Source organism: Rhinatrema bivittatum, chromosome 8 (assembly GCF_901001135.1).
Source record: "Rhinatrema bivittatum chromosome 8, aRhiBiv1.1, whole genome shotgun sequence".
Classification (NCBI taxonomy): Eukaryota; Metazoa; Chordata; class Amphibia; order Gymnophiona; family Rhinatrematidae; genus Rhinatrema; species Rhinatrema bivittatum.
Window position 1 is genome coordinate 137,641,669 of NC_042622.1, and position 24,481 is coordinate 137,666,149.

General features: G+C 47.8%; 1 protein-coding gene across 1 annotated transcript; it reads right to left on the reverse strand.

Moving 5' to 3' along the window:
- Positions 1-9,861: 9,861 nt before the first annotated feature.
- Positions 9,862-23,412, reverse strand: LOC115097517 (RNA-binding protein 34-like). The gene is made up of 2 exons (XM_029613436.1): positions 23,258-23,412; positions 9,862-11,864 (listed from the first exon to the last, which is right to left on the reverse strand). The coding sequence occupies exon 2, from the start codon at positions 11,857-11,859 to the stop codon at positions 10,540-10,542; it is 1,320 nt and encodes a 439-aa protein (XP_029469296.1). The 5' UTR covers positions 11,860-11,864; positions 23,258-23,412; the 3' UTR covers positions 9,862-10,539.
- Positions 23,413-24,481: the final 1,069 nt, after the last annotated feature.

Genomic DNA, 24,481 nt, shown 5'->3' on the forward strand with positions numbered 1-24,481 from the left:
TGTCGCTGACAGAGTGCTGCTCCTGCTTGGGCTTGCACTACTCTCTGAAGTACCCGCTGTTTCCTCCTCTGCTTCATGCCTAATCTGTCTCTGCCTATGGCGCTCCTGTTCACGGACGTTTACTAACAGCAGGTCCTTCACAAATGTGAGACAATCGGACTGTAGGGCGTTTCCCTTTCACACGGGGATCACAGACTGTGGCGAGCATGTATCTGTGGTCTTTTGTTAAAGATCTTAATCTCTCTTGTACCTGCTTCTGCAAAAAGTCCAGACAATGCAGCACCTCTGCTGTCATTCCCTCTTCCTGTTTAAAGCCCTCCAAATTTTCCTCCAGAAAATTAACTATAGGGATGATGTTAGCCAAGGTGGCACTTCTGGAACTCAGCTCCTCCGTGGCATCCTTGAAGGGCTTCAGGATTTTTACCAGCTGACTCATGACTAACCAATCATGATGCCCTAGGGGACTCTGCACACTTATGTCCATTTCCACAGAAAGTTCATGAAAGGGTGTCTGCTAGGGGTGTGCATTCGTTTTCAACGCATATGTAAAACGCAACGTAATTTTTTTTTTTAACTTAAAAAAGTGATGAGGCAAAAACGATCGGATTTCCAACTTATTCAACATAGCTATGTTGAATACGTTGGAAATCGCGATTGTTGATCCTAAATAAAATTTAAACCCCTCACCCTCCTTAATCCCCCCCCCTCCCCAAGACTTACCAAAACTCCCTGGTGGTCCAGCGGAGAGTCAGGACGCCATTTCTATATTCCTTTGCGAGGAGCACGTGACGTCGGCGTCACGTCGGAGTGACGCGGACGTCACGTGATTCCCCGCGCGTTCGCTCCAGGAACCTCGTTGGACACAACCGGAACTTTTGGCCAGCTTGGGGGGGGTCAAGAGGTCAAGAGGCCCCCCCAAGCTGGGAGGGGAAGGGGGAGGGCCTCTTGCCGTACGGCCGATGCCATTTTGCGCAAAATGGCGCCGGCCGTACGGCAACACGATTCGACTGCAGGTCATTCCGGACCCCCGCTGGACTTTTGGCAAGTCTTGTGGGGGTCAGGAGGCCCCCCCAAGCTGGCCAAAAGCCCCTGGGGTTCCAGCGGGGGTCCGGGAGCGATCTCCTACGCTCCTGACGTCGGGGTACAAAAAAACAAAATGGCGCCGGCGCTACCTTTGACCTGTCATATGACAGGTCAAAGGTAGCGCCGGCGCCATTTCTACAATGCACGGAGGTCCGAGAGTAAAAGATCACACCGGGACCCTTCCTCTGGACCCCAGGTAATTTAAGGCATTTTGGGGGGGTTCTGGAGGGTGGGGGATTTATTTTAAAGGGTCGGGGTGGGTTTTAGGGTTGTTTTAGTGTGCCGGTTTTCCCGCCCTCCCCCTTCCCCTCCCCCTTCCCCCCCACTGGACCCCAGGTAATTTAAGGCATTTTGGGGGGTTCGGGAGGGTGGGGGATTTATTTTAAAGGGTCGGGTGGGTTTTAGGGATGTTTTAGTGTGCCGGTTTTCGATTTACACGATATTTAAAAAACCCAAACTGCGACGATCCGATTCCCTCCCCCTCCCAGCCGAAATCGATCGTTAAGACGATCGATCACACGATTCACATCTCTATTGCATATGCATTTCCTGGTTTTTAAAAACATGGGAAAGGCCAATGGTAAAGATGATCCATTAACACCACCAGAAAATGACACCTGACCCATCACTTTATGCTCCTTCCTACAGCCCAGTGAACAAGCTTCAGCATACTGGAGCAGCCTGAGTCAAACCTGTCTTTTTCTTCTCTAGAAATCAGCCATGTCCTCCTAACCCCACAGGTGATGGAGCCCCAGATTAATGCTACCATTGACAGATACAGCCTCTGTGAACTCTTGGCTCCATGATATAGACATCGCCCATGGTGAGACTGATGAGAAAATCTTCTAAAGTTATGGGGACAGTTACTTCAGCTTATTCATAACCTCCTAAGCAAGTCAAAGTTATTCTGTGTATTTCTTTAAGTTCACTTATAATATGCTAAGCTTTAATCAGTTTAAGTATATGCTGTTGTAACAGACACTACTGTTCCATTACCAGTAAGTCCTGGAAATTCCACCAACTTTAATTTTTACAGAACATTGCTTTTGGTAGCAGCCAATTTTGCAATAGCTACACTGCCTCCCGGTTGAAAGAAGTATAACATTTAAAACACTGCTTTGTGTTCAAATGTGCGAATCAACTGACCCCTGACTATCTTTCTCAACTTCTGCTCTCCTATACCCCACAAGGGAACTTTGGATCCTTCCAATGGCCCTTCTGTCCTACCCTCCACTGGTTTCTGCTAGATTAATATGTACAAGATTTCATGCATTCAGCTGCTCTGCCTGTAAAATATGAAATAAGTTACCTCTAACAGTGCATCTGGAAATTTGTTGCCTCACCTTCTGTGTAAAAAAAAATCAAAAGTTTGGCTGTTTAGCCAGACATTCCTCTCAACCAGCACTTCTCAACCCAATCCTTAGGGCACACCTAACCAGTCAGATTGTCAGGATATTCACAATGAATGTGCATGAGATAGATCTGCATACAATGGAGGCAGTGCATGCAAATCTATCTCATGCATATTCATTGTGGATAGGCTAGGTGTGTCCCAAGGACTAAGTTGAAAACCATTAGGATACTGTATCAAGTCGATGTAATCCCATGTGCTCAGGCTAGTATACTGGTTAACCTGCGGTTGGAGGCACGGTTTGGACACGTGTCTATAATCCCTTATGCAATAAGGGGATTAGTGTGTCCAAAACACGTGTCCAAACCAGCTAATAGCACTCATCAGACTGGCTAGGTGTGCCCTGAGGACTGGGTTGAGAAAGACTACTCTAGAATCCATACCAGAGACTCATCATCTAGTAGTTGCTCATCAGAAACCTTCCTGACTGTGAATCCCACTTCTGGGCTACCTCTATCCAACTGGCTCCTAATATCTCTCACATCACTGGAGTTTAACTTACTTCTTTACTATGTACATGCAATTTATACCCAATGCATCTAATGTACTCCATTCTTATCTAGTTATTGCAATCTACCACATATTTGTATATTTCCATTAATTATGTACTCAGTTCCTTGTTACTTTATAAAGTAATTTGGCTGCCACCTGAATGCTCAGAAATAAAGATTAAGAAATAAAAACAAATATATATATATATAGTGATACTTTTTCATTGGACTAACAAGACATTTCTTAACTAGCTTTCAAGAACTAATACTCTCTTCTTCAGGTAATCAATATTGGAATGTGCATACAAAATCAGAAAAACAAAATCAAAAGATGCATGCTAAGAAATAAACATAATATGCAACATCCCACTAAATCAGGGCTGGCCAAATCCAGTCCTCAAGAGCCATAAACAGTTCTGTTTTTCAGAATCTCCACAATGAACATGCATCTGTAACCTTGTTGCCTTACCTTCTGTGAAAAAAAAATCTAAAGTTTGGCTGTTTAGCCAGGCCTTCCTCTAAACTAGTACTTCTCAACCCAGTCCTTAGGGCACACCTAACCAGTCAGATTGTCAGGATATTCACCATGAATGTGCATGAGACTGGCTAGGTGTGTCCCAAGGACAAAGTTGAGAACCACTAGGATACTGTATCAAGTCGATACAATACCATGTGCTTAGGCTAGCGTACTGGTTAACCTGTGCTTGGAAGTGTGATTTGGACATGTGTCAATAATCCCTTATGCAATAAGGGGATTAGTGTGTCCAAAATGCGTGTCCAAAACAGCTGTTTTGGACACGCATTTTGGACACACTAATCCCCTTATTTATGTTATTATTATTATTTATGTTATTATTATTATTATTTATGTTATTAGCTATAACTCACTTATGTAAAAAATAAATGTGGGCCCAACACGCACATTTTTACTCTCAAAAATTAACGCCTGGCTGGAGCAGGCGTTAAGTCTTGAGGAGCCCCTAAAATTAACTAAAAGCAGAAAATACTGCTTTTCTGTAGTTCCTCAGACTTAATATTGCCACGATATTAAGTCGGAGGAAATGAAAAAAGGAGTAAGATAAAAATAAAAAACTAAAGAAATGTCTTGCTGGTGGTAAAGTTAGGAAAACAAATGTTCATAAAATTGAACTTCCGTTTTCCTAACCTGCACACAGTCACTTCCCCTGGGCATTCGATGCTGGGGAGGTGCTAGGGATGCACAATTTCCCTTAGTGCCTCCTTTTTAACATAGCGCTCATTTGCCTACTGCAGTGATGGCGAACTCCAGTCCTCGAGTGCCACAAATAGGTCAGCTTTTCAGGATATCCACATTGAATATGATTGAGATAGATATGCATATAATGGGTAGATGTGAATTGGTTATTTACACTTTTGGATAATAGAAGGACTAGGGGGCATTCCATGAAGTTAGCAAGTAGCACATTTAAGACTAATCGGAGAATATTCTTTTTCACTCAACACACAATTAAGCTCTGGAATTTGTTGCCAGAGGATGTGGTTAGTGCAATTAGTGTAGCTGGGTTCAAAAAAGGTTTGGATAAGTTCTTGGAGAAGTCCATTAACGGCTATTAATCAAGTTTACTTAGGGAATAGCTACTGCTAATTAATTGCATCAGTAGCATGGGATCTTCTTGGAGTTTGGGTAATTGCCAGGCTCTTGAGGCCTGGTTTGACCTCTGTTGGAAACAGGATGCTGGGCTTGATGGACCCTTGATCTAACCCAGCATGGCAATTTCTTATGTTCTTATAGTCAAGCAGTTTTGCTGGCATGGCGAACGTGTTGGCAGACAGACTGAGTTGGTCCTTAAGACCCTGTGAATTGTATCTTCTGCCTATGGGGCACCCCAGAGATGGATTTGTTCACAGCTTCTTGGAACAGAAAGGTTCCAATCTTCAGCTCCATGGACATTGTACACAGCAAGCTAGCTTCTGATGCCTTCACACCACCTCCATTTCAGTCCACAGGACTTATTAGAAGACAGCTTTCTGGAAGCTGAGGACATGAGACATCTTCAGAAAGGTCAAGTGGTTGCAGAATCAGCCTCTCAACATCTAAGTGGTGAGTGATAAGAACCAGAAGTTGGAATGGAGCAACCTGCTTTGAACCCGAGTGATGAGAAATGGGGAAGACCCCAGTTAGATTGGCTTCCGGATGGACATCTCCTGCAGAAGCAGAAACCAAATCTGTCTCAGCCATTAGGGTGCTATGAGGATCATGGTTCCCTGTCCTCCTTGAGTTTCAATAAAAGTCTTTGCTACCAATGAAGGGTGAAGGCATCAGAAGCCAGCTTGCTGTGTACAATGTCCATGGAGCCGAAGATTGGAACCTTTCTGTTCCAAGAAGCTGTGAACAAATCCATCTCTGGGGTGCCCCATAGGCAGAAGATACAATTCACAGGGTCTTAAGGACCAACTCAGTCTGTCTGCCAACACGTTCGCCATGCCAGCAAGATAAGTGGCCCGGAGCATCATCCCCAAGAGAAGACTCAGGACCACAGCTGTACAGCCTTGTGTCATAGGAGGTACGAGCTAGTATCTCCCTGCTTGTTGATGTACCACCTTGCTATTTGATTTCCCATCTGGACAAGGACAACTTTGTTGGAGAGCTAATCTCTGAAAACCCATATAGCATACCGAATCACCCGGAGCTCCAGGAAATATATTTGGTATTGATGTTTCCAGGTGGACCAAGAGACCTTGGTGCAGAGTCCATTACATGAGCTCTTCAATCCAGGATGCATGCATCCATGATTAGGACAATTTGCATAAAAAGGAAATCCCTGAACCAGACTGGAATTTTCCTGTCACCAGGACAGGGAATCCCACAGTGGCAGAGTAACGTGGATGCAGTCCCAAAGGTCCTGGGTGGCCTAAAGCCACTGCAGTCGTAAAGGCCATTGGGCTCCTCTTATGTACAGTCATGCCATGGGAGTAATGTGCATTATTGCAGCCATGTGCCTCAACAGCCTAAACATGAGCCAAGCTGATGTTTACTGACTTATTTGGAGCTCTTCACTTAAGGTCATTAGAGTGGTGGCTCACTGCTGTAGGATGAAGGTTCTCGCCTGAGTCATGTCTAGCAAAGCTCCTATAAACTCCAATTGAGATGATGGGCAGAGATGAGACTTGGGGTAGTTGATGATGAACCCCAGTAACTCCAGCACCTGGATGGTCATATGTCTGGACTCCTTGGCTTTTGCCCATGAAGTGCCCTTGCCCAGCCAATCATCCAGACAAGGAAACATGTGCAGCCCCAGTTTGCACAGGTATGCCTCCACCATGGCCAGACATTTGGTGAAGACACACAGAGTGAATCCAAGCCCAAATGGCAGAATGTGATAATGGAGGTACTAGTCTCCCAACACAAATCTGAGATTTTCTCTAACTGGGGAATATCTCAATTCAAGTATAGGTGTTCTTGAGACTGAGAGAGCATAGCCAGTCCCCTTTTTACAGAAAATAGATCAAGCTACCTAGGGAAACCATTTCTTTTTTTTTTTATGAACTTGTTCATGGCCCTGAGATCTAGGATGGGACAGAGTCCCCCTCTTTTCTTTGGCATCAGGAAGTACTTGGAGTAGAATCCCTGCCCTCCATACCCTGGTATGACAGGCTCAACCACACTTGCCGTTAAGAGTGAGGAGAGCTCCACAAACAGCATGTTCTGATGCACTGGTTGACCCCAAGATGGGTATGGAATATGATTTGGTGAGAAACCCAACAGGTTCAATTTATACCCCCTCTGGACAATGCCAAGGACCCATGCATCAGAGGTTATACTGGGCCACCCATTCATGTAGAAATATAGCCTGCTCCCAAACAGCAGATCCTGCAGTTAGTCTTGGCTATGCTATCTATGGTCCAGTCAAAACCTTATCCCAGGTGTTGGTTGGGATGCCATCTGGAGCTTAGGCGCCCTCTGCTGCTGGGGGTGGCTACGAGGGGCCTACTAAAGATAAGACCAAGGGGGCAGGGTATAGTGCTTCCTTGGGTAGAAATGCCTCTTATGCCCTGACCTCTGATACTTCTTGGAGGCAGAGAGCAGGTCTGGAGCAAGTGGGAAGAGCTGTTGCCACGTCGCACAATGATCACAGATTTGTGCCACTGCATCCTTAACCTGATCTCCAAAGTGATTCTTGCCAATACATGGCATGTCAGCAAGCCATGACAAGTCTATGTGACCCTATCCCAACAGACACTCTCAATGCCGCTTCAAAAACATTATAGGTTGAACCGACCTCATGTTTTCCACATTCCAGACCTTTGGTCACCAGTGACTGGAGGGTGTCTTGCTACTTCTGAGGAAGCTGCTCAGCCACCTCCTGCACTTGCTTCAGGATGTCCCGCATGTACTGAGCCATGAAGCGCTGATAGGCTGCATAGCAGCCTATGAGTATGGTACCTTAAAAGTCTTTCCTTCCAAGACAATCCATGACTCAGGGATCTCTCTGTGGGGGCATCAAGGAGTGGGTCCTAGAGCACTTGGCCTTCTTTAGAGCAGATTCAACCACCACAGATTAGGGCGGTAGCTGATATTTGTCAAATCCAGGAGCCTGCTGGAAGAAATAAACCACATCTGCCTTCTTATTGACGGGAACCGCAGAGAGAGGGGATTCTCCCACATCCTCAATAACATTTCCGGTAGGATTTTGTGGACTGGGACTGCCACAATCTCCTTTGGAGGCCTCATATACTGGAGGATATCCTGCATCTTGCACCTAGATTTCTTTTCCATTTGCAACATAAATAGGATGTCTTCCACCATCAATCATACATAACCTGCAAAAGAGGCAGAAACTTCCCTTTGTCCGACAGAGGAAAGGGATCAGAGGGGAGGCTTGCCAATAAGTCATCTTCTGAACCTATGTATGAGCCTCTGCACCCCCAGGAGTAAGAGGATTCCAACTTACTATGGTTTGCAGGGGAGGAACCTCAGGGTGCTCTGTCCCTGGCCAGCAGGTTGGTGACTGGTGTAGCTGGCTGGTGGGCTTGGGATCCCTGTCCTTTCAAGGGGGTACATCCTCTCGAGGAGCCAGGGATAACCACCAGTTTGGCTCCTAACTCAGACGCCCCGTTGGGTCTTGGTGGCAGATTGGGCTCAGACACCAATGTCAGTGTCTGTATAGCACCAAGTGCATGCAATAAGTAGCAGCTCAAGAAACAGCAGTGCCTCTCTCAGTGCTGTTGATGCTGCAGTACCAAGGTCCTGCAGTAACCTGCCAACAGAGGGGTGGGCAGGAGTGAGTACATCCTCTTTGGAATGTAAAGCAGCATCTGTGGCAGACCCCAGCATTAGTGGAGCCCATTGTGGACTCCTGGGATTTTTCGAGGATGAGCGCTCTTCACAACTGGGCCGCTTCGGAGAGTGTTCAGCAGATGCATCGATGGGACTGATGCAGATTCTTTGGCTTTCTTCAGTGGTCAGCATGGCTTGGTCTTGATGCTGTGGTTGAAGAGATTGAATCCAAGGCCTTCTTTGATTGGGAGGAGCTGGGTAATGGCCTGTCTCCAGGTTCCCTATCAGCCATTAATGCCAAAGGAACAGATATCCCCCCCCCCCCCCCGGATACTAATGACTACCTCCACTGGTGTGGCTCCATTGATGTTGATGCTTCTGATGCTAATGGATTAGTCTTCTGGTGACTGAAGAGAGAGGTCATTTCTGCACATTTGTGACATCCCCAGTCATCATGCGATGCCCCCAAGTAGAAAACATATCTATCATAAGGATCCATGATGGACATAGTCCTTTGGCATCAAGGGCACCTCTGGAACCCTAAAGAGATGGCTTTATGAAAGAAAAGGGACACCATATTGAACCTGATGGTGGTGGTCACCGATGGCCACCGGTAGCTACTGCCTGGAAGGGAACAACTGCAAAAGGAAACTTAGGGAAAAACTCCAAGAACCTACCTAGGGACACTACTGGGAAGACTGCAGGCCCCTGTGTTGAGCAGTGTTAAAAATAAGACCACAAGAAAAAAATTGCAGAAGCAAAAACCCTGTGAAGAGAAAAGACTCCTACTGTGACAATCAGATTTCACAGAAAAAGGACAGAAGGGATCCTGCATGGATGTGTGATATTATGTATGTCTTAGGCATGCTCCGTCAAAGTTCTAGAAACTTTGACATTAGTTTTCCATGGCAGGCTCCACTGGATTATATCACTGGTGTGTGAGGACTGCCATCCTCTGAGAATGTTTGGAGAGAACAGATGGAGTCAGAAGAAGAGAAGCAAGGTGGGGGGGGGGGGGGAGACGACGACGACAGAATGCTGATAGAAGAGAGGTGGGAGATTAAACATAGAAAGGAAGAAACTGCTTGGAGGGAAGGTAAAATTGAGGAGAATGCATGGAGAATGATCGACAATTTTCACTCAGGGTGCCATTTGCCCTAGAGCTGGTCCTGATTACATCAAGATTTGCTGACAACAACCACAACCAAGTCTGCCTTTGTCATGGAAGCCATGCAAGTCATCCTCTTTGCATAGATTCTTATGGTCACAGGTACATTAGTATAATTATTAACATTCACGCAGATTGTATTTACCAGTCAAAAAAGCCTTTATATAAAAAGGGTAGCCCTGCTAGTTGAAGAAATCACATTAATTCTTTCATTTTGGCAATATCTGCACATGGTATGTGCATATATTCATATGCCTTATTCACTGAAAGTGGACATAGATTGCTAGGAAACATTTAAACAAATACGTAAAGAGTAAAAAGAAAAATGAAACCCATTAAAAACTGAATTTTGTTACATCTAACATCTTATGGGCTTGTTTTTCCCACCTTATTTACAGCAATAAAATAAAAAATGCTTTTTCCCATATTACTTTGGAAATTCTACATGCTCTGATTTTTTCCACCGTCATTTATTAAAAAAAATATTAAACTTTTAAATGTAAACTTTAGAAAATCAATAGCAACTTCCATGGGATATAAAATACACACTTAAGAAAAAAAACTTTTTGGAAAGTTTTAGGACTCAAATTTATATTTGGTTGGTGACTGAGAAGCACTCACAAAAATGTAGCTGCAGATCAGCACACAGGATGAAAAACTGACTCCTTTCCTTTCCACCACAACTTTTGGGCCTCCATGTGCATCTACCAGAAGCAGAGAATCAGCATGAAGTGACCAGCTTTTGGGAAAATGACAACCAAGGAGGTCTGTCTGTCCATCACTGCTAGAGATCTTGTCTTTAAACTGAAGCTAGCAGGCACCATGGGTCTTTTCCCAGCATTCTGTCCCAGGTTCACTCCTCCCCCTACACAGCGATTTAGCAAATGCTAGTACCAAATAAACACTCTGATCAAAATGACCAACCCAACAGTACAAGAGGCTATTTATAAAATTAGAACAACATGTTGTAGGTTTACACGTGTTATTAGTAAATAGGTCCTAGTGGGATTAATGAAGTATATTTACTAACGCCGCATATTAATACGTTATCACATTTTGATACATCAGGCCCAACAAGTTTGCTAGTTCTTGAGGTTTACAGGACCAGTATTTTTCCCACTTGATGGATTTAGGCTTGTGTTTTCTGTCTTGCTGTCTGGTCACCCTTCTTACCCTTGGCTCCTGGTTTTCTAGTTTTTTTATTATTTTTGCCCAGCTTGGCCACTCTGCTAGCAGAGTGGTTTGCAGGCTGTAATTTTGTGCTGCGAAACCCAGTCTTGGCGCCAGAAGACTTCCTTGTTACTTGGCTCATACTGGGATTTGCTACCACTTTCTCCTTCCTCACACAGCGCTTGATCCGCAGCTTCCTCCCAAGCAGATCTGAACCATCCAGCCCTAGGGCCAACTGCACAGCATCTATGTCCTTGAAAAGGACATAGCCGAAGCCCTTGCCCATGCCAGAGTCCCTGTCCCGGATAATCCTCACTGCTGCCACCTGGCCACAGTCAGAGAAGAGTTCCCGCAGAGCCTCCTCCCCAGCTTCATAGGGCAAATTCCCCACAAACACAGAGTGCCTGTTGTCAGGAGAGGCTGCCCCAGCTGCCAGATCCACACGGATGTGGAAGCCACCAGCCACCTCCAGCCCATTCCTGGCCAGGGCCTTGGTAGCAGCAGCCTGGTCGCAGAAGACCACATAGGCATTGATGTTGTTCCTCTTGGCATGCGTCTGCCGCTGGATGGTGGCTATCTTGCGGGAGAGAGTGGAATCCGTCCGGGCCAAAGACCGAAAGCGAACAGACTCAATGGCTCCAAAATCCTTGAAGAGGGCCTTCAGCATCTGCTTTGTGAAGGTGACAGGCAAGTTGCCCACAAAAATGGTTCTCTTATTTTGAATGCGTTCTTCTGCCCTGTTAAACTTGGCTTGCTTTTCACCCCCTTCCTTGGCTCCAGTCCCTTGGCGGCCTGGTATTCTCTCTGCTGCTTTCTTCTGGCCGGCACCTTTCCTTTTCTGCAATTCCTTCTTCTCGTCATCATCTGCAGAGGCCAGAGCCCGCTCCCTCTCTGCCACTCTCCTTTCTGCCCCTGTCAGGATCTTCTCCCTGTTCACCTTCGGCCTCTTAGACAGCTGTTGCCCTGCTGGATACTGCCCCTCAGCCCTTCCAGTCCCGTCCTCTCCCACAGCCTCTTTTCGTTTCCTGGCTGTGGGGGGCACAGGGACAAACACTGGCTGGACTGCTGGGGCGACGGTGCTGAAAAGGGAGGAGAGTCGACCAGAGGTCACATTAGTAGCTGACGTTTGGCACAAGCTGCTGAGCACTTCACCCACAACATAGTCCTGGGACGATGCACTGTTGGGGTAGGGTCCACGTGCAGAGTCTCTCTTGCCTCCTTTCTGTCTCTGCTTCTTCCCTGCTTGGTTTTTGCTGAGCTGCTTTTCTTCTTTAGACATTGTGACTGCACATTAAGCAAAGAAATAAAAAAAAAAATAAGTAAAAAACAAACACATGCACTGGGGGCCAACTTTCAAACTGCCCATATATCTGCCAAGTCCATTTGCACTTTTTACCCATGGACTTTGCCCTGGTTTTCACAGTGAAAGCACTCGTGTACTTTCAGTTTGAAAACTGCCTAAGGGAAAAGTATCTGCACGCATCCGCACCTGCTTTTTGTGCAGGTAATTTTTCCAACTACAAGTACACATGTGGTTCCAAACCACATTCCAACCCCATCCCCAAAAATGCCTCCCTTTTTAACAGGTAAAGGTGCATACATGATGGCACTATAGGCATACGTTTACTCACATATACAGAATAAGCAATTTTCATAAAGCATTTTATCTGTAGAAATGGTTCTGAGATTGCCCTGCCCATATCTATCTGTATTCATCAGCATAACCTGATTGAACTCAGATCTACAATGAGGGTATTCACAGCAAAGGTCAGCCCTGGAAACCCTTGCTTCAGGCTCTTATCCCCATCATGAGTACAAATATTTGGGGGAGGGGGAGGTTGGAGGATTTGGCCAAGGATTTTACTAGTGACATGAGACCCTACAGAGGATATTAAATGTTCTGAATCTGGAAGTGACCCCAGGGGAGGGTTGGGGCCCATGGTTGCTCTCTAACTGGTATCTACTAGCTGGAGCAAGAATGCGTTTGTAGCAAGCTCCAAAAGAGCACTGTGGTCTGGGCCTTTCAGTCATGGACTGTCACAAGAGTAGCCAGACCGGTGGATATGAACTAAAATGGGGACTGGGGGAACCCTGGAAACATAGAAATTTTGGTTCATGGCTCTGAAGAAGGGCATTAGGAAGCCCATATGGAATAAGAAGCTGCTGGAAAACAAAGAGAAGAGGGGCAGGCAGGGTGCTAAAACTTGATCAGAAGAGAGGTTTCCAGAATCAGCATATGGCTTTGCCTCTCAAGCTGTAAAACCACCTCATTAAGATGGCCAGTTACTTTACACAGGGCAGAGAGGTATCATTCCCCACTCGTTAAAAAAAAAAAAAGTCCCCCCTTAATGACCTCATGATATGAAAAGAGCCTTTCAAAAGACAGCAATGACAACTTTCTCTAGTGAGATGCAATAGGGACCTGAAAACCCATCAAAAGGTATCACACACAGAGCCTTTTCATGCCTGTCTGTCTGATTTATCTATATGTATTTGTACAGACAGGATAGGGTGAATAAGGAAACGGCCAATAGCCCTAAAAGGGATCCTTAAATGAAAAGGCAGGATAAAAGGAGGAAAACAGAATCGGATTTCTGATAGGCCCCAAAGGATGAAATCCCATTATTAAACCATGGTAAAATTGCACATTCCTGCAAGATTTATTCAACTGCAGTACCAGAGTACTATACTTTAATAAAGCTGCAGTGCTGCCAAAACACACATTGCTGTGACACAGTGTGTTCTCAGCAACACTGCTGTAATTTAAAGGGGCAATAAGCCTCAAGTAATTCCCCCCCCCCCAAATTCCCCTAGTAAAAAGCTCCCTCAACATCAAATGCCTCACTTCCCTGGCTTCCCCCTCCTATCCCAGGCATTGTGCAGTTTGTTCCACCCATCAGAAATTCCACCATAGATCAGCCAGTGCCATTTTGAAATGATAGGACCTCTAGGGATGGAGCAACTGGGGATCACTCTTGCCTCTGAAGGCACCCACACACTTCAAAACTGGGAAAGGAGTAGGGGATCTGGGGGAAGGGACTGTATGGTGAGATTAGATTCTTATTTACTAATTCCCTCTCTTAGAGCAGCAGTTCTCAGCTGGTGTGTTGCGGCTCCCAATGTCCCAAAGCCCCAATTATACTTCCCTTTACCTTTCTCCCGCTCCCGGGGGCCCATGGGAAACCTCCTCCCTTCTTCCTGCCCCCGCGAGCCAATCGGAAGCCTCCCTTCTTCCTGCCAGTGGGAGGAAGCCGCTGATTGGCCGGTGGGGCAGGAAGAAGGGGGGCATCTCACAGCCCAGGGGTGGGATGGTTTGAGGGGGGCTGGGAGGAGTGGCAGCAGTATTGCCAACCTCACTTATTTCCTGCGAGATTGGTCATTCGTGGGTTGTTTTTTTTTTTTTCGTTTTTGTGGGTTGCTTTTAATTGGGCGATTTTTCCTGCCAATCGTGTTTTTTTGGGCTTGGTAGGCAGGACTTGTGCTCTGATATGGAAGTGATTGGCTGCTGCTGCCGATGAGGCCTATCCATAGCAGGCGCATCCTAAATTATTGCAGCAGTAAGCGAATCAGAGCTGCAAACCTTCACAGGAGCAGGTGGACAGACCCAGCATGGCACTGTAGCATCAACAGCGTCAAACATGGGCAGAGTCAGACCCAGCACAGCATTGCACACGGGCAGACCTAGCAGGCCAGCATGGCATTGCAGCAAGCAACAGAGAAGGAAGGTGTGAGAGAGAGACTGGGCAGGAAGGTGACTGGGGGGTGTGTGAGAGAGAGACTGAGCAGGGAGGTGACTGGGGGTGGGGGTGCGTGTTTGTGAGAGAGAGAGACTGGGCAGGGAGGTGACTGGGGTGTGTGTGTGTGTGTGAGAGAGAGAAAGAGAGAGAGAGACTGGGCAGGGAGGTGACTGGGGTGTGTGTGTGTGTGTGAGAGAGAAAGAGAGAGAGAGACTGGGCAGGGAGGTGACTGGGGTGTGTGTGTGTGTGTGTGTGTGTGTGAAAGAGAGAGACTGGGCAGGGAGGTGACTGGGGTGGGTGTGTGTGTGTGTGTGTGAAAGAGAGAGACTGGGCAGGGAGGTGACTGGGGTGTGTGTGTGTGTGAAAGAGAGAGACTGGGCAGGGAGGTGACTGGGGTGTGTGTGTGTGAAAGAGAGAGACTGGGCAGGGAGGTGACTGGGGGGGGTGTGTGTGTGTGTGTGTGAAAGAGAGAGACTGGGCAGGGAGGTGACTGGGGGGTGTGTGTGTGTGTGTGTGAAAGAGAGAGACTGGGCAGGGAGGTGACTGGGGTGTGTGTGTGTGTGAAAGAGAGAGAATGGGCAGGGAGGTGACTGGGGGGGGTGTGTGTGTGTGTGAAAGAGAGACTGGGCAGGGAGGTGACTGGGGGGGTGTGTGTGTGTGAGAGACAGACTGGGCAGGGAGGTGACTGGGGGTGTGTGTGTAAGAGAGACTGGGCAGGGAGGTGACTGGGGGTTGTGTATGTGTGTGAAAGAGAGAGACTGGGAAAGGAGGTGACTGGGGGTTGTGTGTGTGTGTGAAAGAGAGAGACTGGGCAGGGAGGTGACTGGGGGTTGTGTGTGTGTGAGAGAGAGACTGGGCAGGGAGGTGACTGGGGTGTGTGTGTGAAAGCGAGAGACTGGGCAGGGAAATGACTGGGGTTTGTGAAAGAGAGAGACGGCAGGGAGGTGACTGGGGGTGTGTGAGAGATATGGGCAGGGGGGGTGACTGGGGGGTGTCTGTAAGAGAGACTGGGCAGGGAGGTGACTGGGGTGTGTGTGGTGTGTGTGAAAGAGAGAGACTGGGCAGGGAGGTGGCTGGGGTGTGTGTGAGAGAGAGACTGAGCAGGGATGTGACTGGGGGTGGGGGTGTGTGTGAGAGAGAGACTGAGCAGGGATGTGACTGGGGGTGGGGGTGTGTGTGAGAGAGAGACTGAGCAGGGAGGTGACTGGGGGTGGGGGTGTGTGTGAGAGAGAGACTGGGCAGGGAGGTGACTGGGGGGTGTGTGAGAGAGACTGGGCAGGGAGGTGACTGGGGGGTGTGTGAGAGAGACTGGGCAGGGAGGTGACTGGGGTGTGTGTGAGAGAGACTGAGCAGGGATGTGACGGGGGTGGGGGTGCGTGTGTGAGTGTGTGTGACTGGGCAGGGAGGTGACTGGGGTGTGTGTGTGAGTGTGTGTGACTGGGCAGGGAGGTGACTGGGGGGTGTGTGTGTGTGACTGGGCAGGGAGGTGACTGGGGGGTGTGTGTGTGTGAGAGAGAGAGACTGGGCAGGGAGGTGACTGGGGTGTGTGTGAGAGAGAGACTGAGCAGGGATGTGACTGGGGGTGGGGGTGTGTGTGAGAGAGAGAGAGAGACTGGGCAGGGAGGAGACTTGGATGTGTGCGAGAGAGACTGGGCAGGGAGATGACTGGGGTGCGTGTGTGAGAGAAAGACTGGGCAGGGAGGTGACTGGGGTGCGTGTGTGTGAGAGAGACTGAGCAGGGAGGTGACTGGGGGTGCGTGTGTGTGAGAGAGAGAGACTGGGCAGGGATGTGACTGGGGTTGCGTGTGTGAGAGAGAGAAAGAGACTGGGCAGGGATGTGACTGGGGGTGCGTGTGTGTGAGAGAGAGAGACTGGGCAGGGAGGTGACGGGTGTGTGGTGTGTGAAAGAGAGAGACTGGGCAAGGTGGTGACTGGGTGTGTGTGTGTGTGAAAGAGAGAGACTGGGCAGGGAGGTGACTGGGTGTGTGTGGTGTGTGAAAGAGAGAGACTGGGCAGGGAAGTGACTGGGGGTGAGAGAGAGACTGGGCAGGGAGGTGACTGGGGGTGAGAGAGAGACTGGGCAGGGAAGTGACTGGGGTGTGTGTGTGTGTGAGAGAGAGAGAGAAAGAGAGACTGGGCAGGGAGGTGACTGGGGTTGAGAGGGAGAGAGAGACTGGGCAGGGATGTGACTGGGGTGTGTGTGTTTATGTGTGAGAGACTGGGCAGGGCGGCGACGGGGGAGTGTGTGTGTGTGTGAGAGAGACTGGGTAGGGAGGTGACGGGAGGTGTGTGTGTGTGTGTGTGAGAGAGACTGGGCAGGGAGGTGACGGGAGGTGTGTGTGTGTGTGAGAGAGACTGGGCAGGGAGGTGACGGGAGGTGTGTGTGTGTGTGAGAGAGACTGGGCAGGGCGGCGACGGGGGGTGTATGTGTGTGTGAGAGAGACTGGGCATGGCGGCGACGGGGGTGTATGTGTGTGTGAGAGAGACTGGGCAGGGCGGCGACGGGGGGGTGTGTGTGTGTGAGAGAGACTGGGCAGGGCGGTGATGGGGGTGGGGGTGTGTGTGAGAGAGAGACTGGGCAGGGTGGTGAATGGGGTGTGTGTGAGAGAGAGACTGGGCAGGGTGGTGAATGGGGTGTGTGTGTGTGAGAGAGAGACTGGGCAGGGAGGTGACGGGGGTGTGTGTGAGAGAGAGAGACTGGGCAGGGAGGTGACGGGGTGTGTGTGTGTGTGAGAGAGACTGGGCAGGGAGGTGACGGGGTGTGTGTGTGTGTGAGAGAGACTGGGCAGGGCGGTGACGGGTGTGTGTGAGAGAGACTGGGCAGGGAGGTGACGGGGGTGTGTGTGTGTGTGTGAGTGAGACTGGGCAGGGAGGTGACGGGGGTGTGTGTGTGTGTGTGTGTGAGTGAGACTGGGCAGGGAGGTGACGGGGGGGTGTGTGTGTGTGAGTGAGACTGGGCAGGGAGGTGACGGGGGTGTGTGTGTGTGTGTGTGAGTGAGACTGGGCAGGGAGGGGACGGGGGGTGTGTGTGTGTGTGTGTGTGAGTGAGACTGGGCAGGGAGGTGACGGGGGTGTGTGTGTGTGTGTGTGTGAGTGAGACTGGGCAGGGAGGTGACGGGGTGTGTGTGTGTGTGTGTGAGTGAGACTGGGCAGGGAGGTGACGGGGTGTGTGTGTGTGTGTGTGAGTGAGACTGGGCAGGGAGGCGACGGGGGTGTGTGTGTGTGAGTGAGACTGGGCAGGGCGGTGACGGGGGGTGTGTGTGTGTATGTGTGAGAGACTGGGCAGGGCGGTGACGGGTGTGTGTGTGTGTGTGTATGTGTGAGAGACTGGGAAGGGCGGCGACGGGGGAGTGTGTGTGTGTGTATGTGAGAGAGACTGGGAAGGGCGGCGACGGGGGAGTGTGTGTGTGTGTATGTGAGAGAGACTGGGAAGGGCGGCGACGGGGGAGTGTGTGTGTGAGAGAGAGACTGGGCAGGGAGGTGACGTGTGTGTGTGTGTGTGAGACTGGGCAGGGAGGTGACGGGGGTGTGTGTGTGTGTGAGTTACTTGTGCACCCTAAAAAAGAGGACCGTGAGGACAGAGCTTTCAGCAGCTGCTGCTGCTCCTGGTATGTGCTTTCAAGGGAAAGGAGTAGGAGAGTTGCTGGAGAGGGTACATAAAGGTGGCATTTTTAGTTTATTTTTCTTGATTGACTGCAATTTTAATTATTATTATTATGTGATGTGTCTGCTGTTTTGAAATACCGTATTTTTCACTCCATAAGACGCACTTTTTTTCCCCCAAAAGTGGGGGGGAAATGTCTGTGCTTCTTATGGAGCGAATATTAAAAAAAAAAATTAAAAATCTAACAACCCCCCCCCCCTCCTGACCTCCCCCCCAAGACCTGCCAGAAGTCCCTGGTGGTCCAGCGGGGGTCCAGGAGCGGTCCTGGAGCGATCTCCTGGACTTGGGCCGTCAGCTGCCAGTAATCAAAATAGCGCCGACGGCTCTTTGCCCTTACTATGTTACTGGGGCCGACCATTGGCAGCGGTAGCCCCTGTGACATACTAAGGGCAAAGGGCCATCTGCTGCCAGTAATCAAAATGGCGCCGACGGCCCTTTGCCCTTCCTATGTCACAGGGGCTACCGCTGCCATTGGTTGGCCCCAGTGACATAGTAAGTGCAAAGGGCCGTCGGCGCCATTTTGATTACTGGCAGCCAACTGCCCAAGTCCAGGGGATCGCTCCCTGACCGCTCCCAGACCCCTGCTGGACCACCAGGGACTTTTGGCAGGTCTTGAGGGGGTCAGGGGGTGGGGGGTTGTTAATTAATTTAAAGGGTTGGGGGGAGGGGTTCCCACAGAAAGAGAAAGATAAAAGTTTTCTGATCTGGGGAGTGGACCGAAATGGCCCTCCCCAGACCCGAAAACAAAATGGGGAGAAAAAAAAATGTTATGCACTCCCCTAATTTGCTCCATAAGACGCACAGACGCCCGGATACAGCCGGTTTAGCACAAATTTCTTTTTTAATTTTCCCCCTCTGAATCCTACGTGCGTCTTATGGAGTGCAAAATACGGTATTTTATTGATATTTGGCCAATTTTTTTTATAATTTGTATGAGTTTTAATTGTTTTACCTCATTCTGTTCATCAGCTGTTTTGAAACATTTATTAATATAGTTTTACAATTATTTCTGTGTGGGGATCTATGGCAGCTCGGCTTGTTCTTTTTTCCTAATAGGAGGTGAATTAGTGTTTAGGACCTGATTTAATATTTGTAGATAAGGTTGTTATGTGTTCCATAATGCAGGTGTAACTTTGTGCAGATTAGTTTCTGTGCATTATTGCAGATCCTGGGACTGTGTTAGGTACTATATTTCTCTTTCCATTTCTCCAGGTTTGCACTGCATACAGAGTGGCTTTTTTTGGTTTTCCATTCCAGTTTGTCTCCATATTTATAATTTGTGGTGAAGGTCGGTTCTGTGTGTGTGACAGAGGTGAGGTATTTTACTAGCATGCAGGCATTTGTATCAATCTTATTTGTTGTGTTTTCTCAATAGGATATGCATTAGTGGCAAATTATTGCCTTTTCATAAGGAGGGCTATTGTGCCTGGTTGTAAAGGGAGTTTGTTTTGCTTTTACAGAGATGTCATCAGGACCAGAATATCTTTTTTTTTTGCATGGTGATTTCTATGGGTAATGCCCTAGTTCTGCTCTGCATCCATTGTTGGGAGGTCAAGGGGGTTCCCTTGGATGCAGAGTGTATGTTTACAAATAGCCCTGTGACGGTCACATGTTCAGTGTGCCACGCATGTGAGAACCATTTGTCAGGTGTGTCCCTGCCGAAAAAAGGTTGAGAACCACTGCCTTAGAGTCCTGCCAGACCATTCCAAACATATGGGATTATGTCCTTCCTACCTGCAGGTGGAGGCAGAGAATGACATCTTCCTGTCCGTCAGTAGCCCTTTGCCCAAGCTCATGGATGAACGTTCCTGAAATGTCTACAACATATTTTTCTTCCCTTTCTTTTTATCCAAACAAAAAATGAGTTTGATAATCTGCTCTTCCTTTTCTGGGCTTCTTTTTAAAGCAGAAACCTGATACCTACTTGGAGCTAACTTTCCATCCTCCTCATTTTTCTTCCATCTTTTGGCTCCGAGCCGGGGCTTTAGAATGGTCTGGCAGGACTCAAGGAAAGGAATGGGGTGAGGAGGGAATGTGCATGAGGTTAGAAGAACAGTTGTAACAAGGGCTTAGGAGTGAGAGAGAATCAGCTGAGGAGACGCAAAAAGGGATGAAGGGGATAGGGAGGTGAGAGGATCTGGGGAATGTAAGAGGGGGAGATCAGCTGGATGGGTGAAAGTTAAGAGAAGAGGCTCTATGGAGAGGATAGAGGTTGAAAGGATCAGCTGGAGTGGGTTAAGAGCATAATAAATTACCATGCTGGGTCAGACCAAAGGTCCATCAAGCCCAGCATCCTGTTTCCAACAGAGGCCTAACCAGGCCACAAGAACCTGGCAAGTACCCAAACACCAAGAAGATCCCATGCTACTGATGCAATTAATAGCAGTGGCTATTCCCTAAGTATAATTGATTAATAGCCATTAATGGACTTCTCCTCCAAGAACTTATCCAAACCTTTTTTGAACCCAGCTACACTAACTGCACTAACCACCTCCTCTGGCAACAAATTCCAGAGCTTTATTGTACGCTGAGTGAAAAAAAATGTTCTCCGATTAGTCTTAAATGTGCTACTTGCTAACTTCATGGAATGCCCCCTAGTCCTATTATTCGAAAGTGAAAATAACCGAGTCACATCTACTCGTTCAAGACCGCTCATGATCTTAAAGACCTCTATCATATACCCCCTCAGCCGTCTCTTTTCCAAGCTGAACAGCCCTAACCTCTTCAGCCTTTCCTCATAGGGAAGCTGTTCCATCCCCTTTATCATTTTGGTTGCCCTTCTCTGTACCTTCTCCATCACAACTATATCTTTTTTGAGATGCGGCGACCAGAACTGTACACAGTATTCAAGGTGTGGTCTCACCATGGAGCGATATAGAGGCATTATGACATTTTCCGTTCTATTAACCATTCCCTTCCTAATAATTCCTAACATTCTATTTGCTTTTTTGACTGCTGCAGCACACTGAGCTGACGATTTTAAAGTATTATCCACTATGATGCCTAGATCTTTTTCCTGGGTGGTAGCTCCTAATATGGAACCTAACATCGTGTAACTACAGCAACAGTTATTTTTCCCTATATGCAACACCTTGCACTTGTCCACATTAAATTTCATCTGCCATTTGGATGCCCAATCTTCAAGTCTTGCAAGGTCCTCCTGCTTGTGATTTAACTACTCTGAATAATTTTGTATCATCTGCAAATTTGATAACCTCACTCGTCGTATTCCTTTCCAGATCATTTATATATATATATATATATCTTGAAAAGCACAGGTCCAAGAACAGATCCCTGAGGCATTCAACTGTTTACCCTTTTCCACTGAGAAAATTGACCATTTAATCCTGGGTTGAGAGAGAGGATCAGCAGGAGTGGGGAGGATGAGAGTGAAGTCAGTTAGAGAAGGACCTCACCCCTGCTAATTTGCTTTGGTCATCCTCTGGGGTCATGTGAAATTTTAAGTATTAAAATGGGGTCACACTGGCTAAAAGTTTGGGAAGCTCCACATGATCCTCCTGCTCAAAGGGCCGTTCTGGGACTTTCAAGTCATTATATGGCCCTCGTGCATTTATTCACCATTGCCTGACTGCCTGGCATATTATAACACCTAGGCCTTGCAAGTTATTACATGACCTACTGTACACTTTACACTATTACAAGGCACAACAAGACTGAACAAGCCATTGCATAACCTCCTACATGATTTACATAATAACAGTAAAGGCAGCAGAAAAAGACCAAATTGTCTATCCAGTCTGCCCAGTAAGTGTCTTATAGTAATACCTGCCACGCTGTGCAGGTTACCCCCATATGTTTTGTTAAGGGTAGCAATACTTACAATCAAAACCAAGCAACTGTCAAACCCATAACAAAATTACTGTCAGAAACATTTTTACAGGGTGAGCAGCCTTCCTGATAATTCAGACCATGCTGTTTCAACGTGCTCTGCTTTTTGGACTTTGCCATAGCAGCAGTCCTGTGCTTTATCACTAATATCTGCAAATCAGTACCCTGGACTGTAAAAGTTGGGGCCCACCATTGGTTGTCTTCTGACTCTAATTCCCTTTTCACCCCACCATCAAATCAGAGAGCGATGTTGCAGTTGCCTCACAAGCATCAAAGCTATTTGGTAAAAAGTAGTAGCTCAGTGTTGCCAACCTTGCTTATTTTCATAGCAATTTTTTTTTTTTTTTGCATTCATGAGCTGCTTATAATTGGGCTTTTTCCCCCTCCAATTTTTGGGCTTGGTGGGCGTGATTTGTGCGCTGCTATTCCTGTGATTGGCTGCTGCCGAGACCTGTCCATAGTGGCATAACAAAGGGTGTGCCTGGATGGGCCATGACCCATCCATTTTTTCATTCAGGCCTATAGCAAGCAGACTCATGGCAGTGGGGCAGCCACTCGGCAGTCCAGGCACTCAGGCAGGCTTTCCCAGTGTCGGGTGACCAAGTCAGGCAAGACACTTTGGCTGCTTTGCACCACAATTTCCTGAACCTTGAGAAGAGGGGTAGCTTTTATACAGCATGGCAGAGCTGAATGCCGAAGCGAGTGAAGCACTCAGCTGGCAACAGTCAAAGAGAATAGGTACTTGGAGGAGGGAATTAGTATGAGGGGGTTGGAGACTTGCTTAGAGGGGGGAATGAGTGCAAGGGAGCCAGAGATGTGGGAGAATGAGTGTGAGGGGGCCAGGGATGGGGGAATGAGTGTGTATACATACATTCTAATAAAAGTAGTTTTTAATCGCAGGTCGTTTGGGCTTGTTTTTTCTACAAATGGTATTTGTTCTTTCATGACTACCTGGCAACCCTGGTATAATCCCCGTGCCAAATGTTAATGGTAGTAGCTGCCGCTCCGGACAGGCACCCTTTCCTTCGTTACGTCATTGCAGGACCTAAAGCCCATTATTTATCAGATAAGCATAAGGGGCTTTTTAAGTCGTTGGATGACCGTCCGACATCTCACATACGGACACTTCGCAAATCAAACCATAGCCCTCCTGCATATTACAAATCATGGCATAAACCTATAGTACCTTAAATGCCATGGCCCATCTACATGAAGGATGACCCAAAACTCCTCAGCATAACAGTACACGCCGCTCAGGGAACCCGTAAACCCAGGAAGTACCCGCCCCTCCTCCCTCTCGCGCCACTGCTAACACGTGTGAAAGCAACGCAGCCACAGCAAATGGCCGCTACAACCAAGTCTGCAATCGCAGCAGCCAATTTTACATGACCGCTTCCAGCTCGAGGGCACTGATCTACCGTTCTCACCTGCTCCCAGCACCACACTCAGACACCTACTACCGCTGTAGCTGTTCCAAACCACCTCCGTCTACAGCTCAAAGCCTGCTTTCCCCGCCTCCAAAGCTATCATTTCCGTCAAGTCACTTTGCTAGACATGTTCGGGAAGCCACATTGGCTAAAACAGCCGTCCATCACAGTATTCCTTAATAAAAGGGGTCGCTGCCACCCAGCAGCATTCAAAAGGTGAAAGGGGTGGAGCTTTGGTACGTTTTACGCGGTGCCGCTTTTCGAACGCACTGACCACTAAAGAAGCTCTGGTTGATTCTCTGCTCGCCTCTCTTCGATTATGGAGGATTGACTGCTCGGCGGGTTTTTTCTGTCTCCAGCTGGGAAAAGCAGAGGCTAAAGGGTCAGAGAAGGGTGTTTACTGAAGAGGATGTTGGGGAGGTACCCGTAATGGAGAAGGTTTTCATGGGTAATGATTCAGATGGACTGAATCAAATCACGGTGAACCTAGAAGATGTGGTAGGCCTGATTGACAAACTGAAGAGTAGTAAATCACCTGGACCGGATGGTATACACCCCAGAGTTCTGAAGGAACTAAAAAATGAAATTTCGGACCTATTAGTAAAAATTTGTAACTTATCATTAAAATCATCCATTGTACCTGAAGACTGGAGGATAGCAAATGTAACCCCAATATTTAAAAAGGGCTCCAGGGGCGATCCGGGAAACTACAGACCGGTTAGCCTGACTTCAGTGCCAGGAAAAATAGTGGAAAGTGTTCTAAACATCAAAATCACAGAACATATAGAAAGACATGGTTTAATGGAACAAAGTCAGCATGGCTTTACCCAGGGCAAGTCTTGCCTCACAAATCTGCTTCACTTTTTTGAAGGAGTTAATAAACATGTGGATAAAGGTGAACCGGTAGATATAGTATACTTGGATTTTCAGAAGGCGTTTGACAAAGTTCCTCATGAGAGGCTTCTAGGAAAAGTAAAAAGTCATGGGATAGGTGGCGATGTCCTTTCGTGGATTGCAAACTGGCTAAAAGACAGGAAACAGAGAGTAGGATTAAATGGGCAATTTTCTCAGTGGAAGGGAGTGGACAGTGGAGTGCCTCAGGGATCTGTATTGGGACCCTTACTGTTCAATATATTTATAAATGATCTGGAAAGAAATACGACGAGTGAGATAATCAAATTTGCAGATGACACAAAATTGTGCAGAGTAGTTAAATCACAAGCA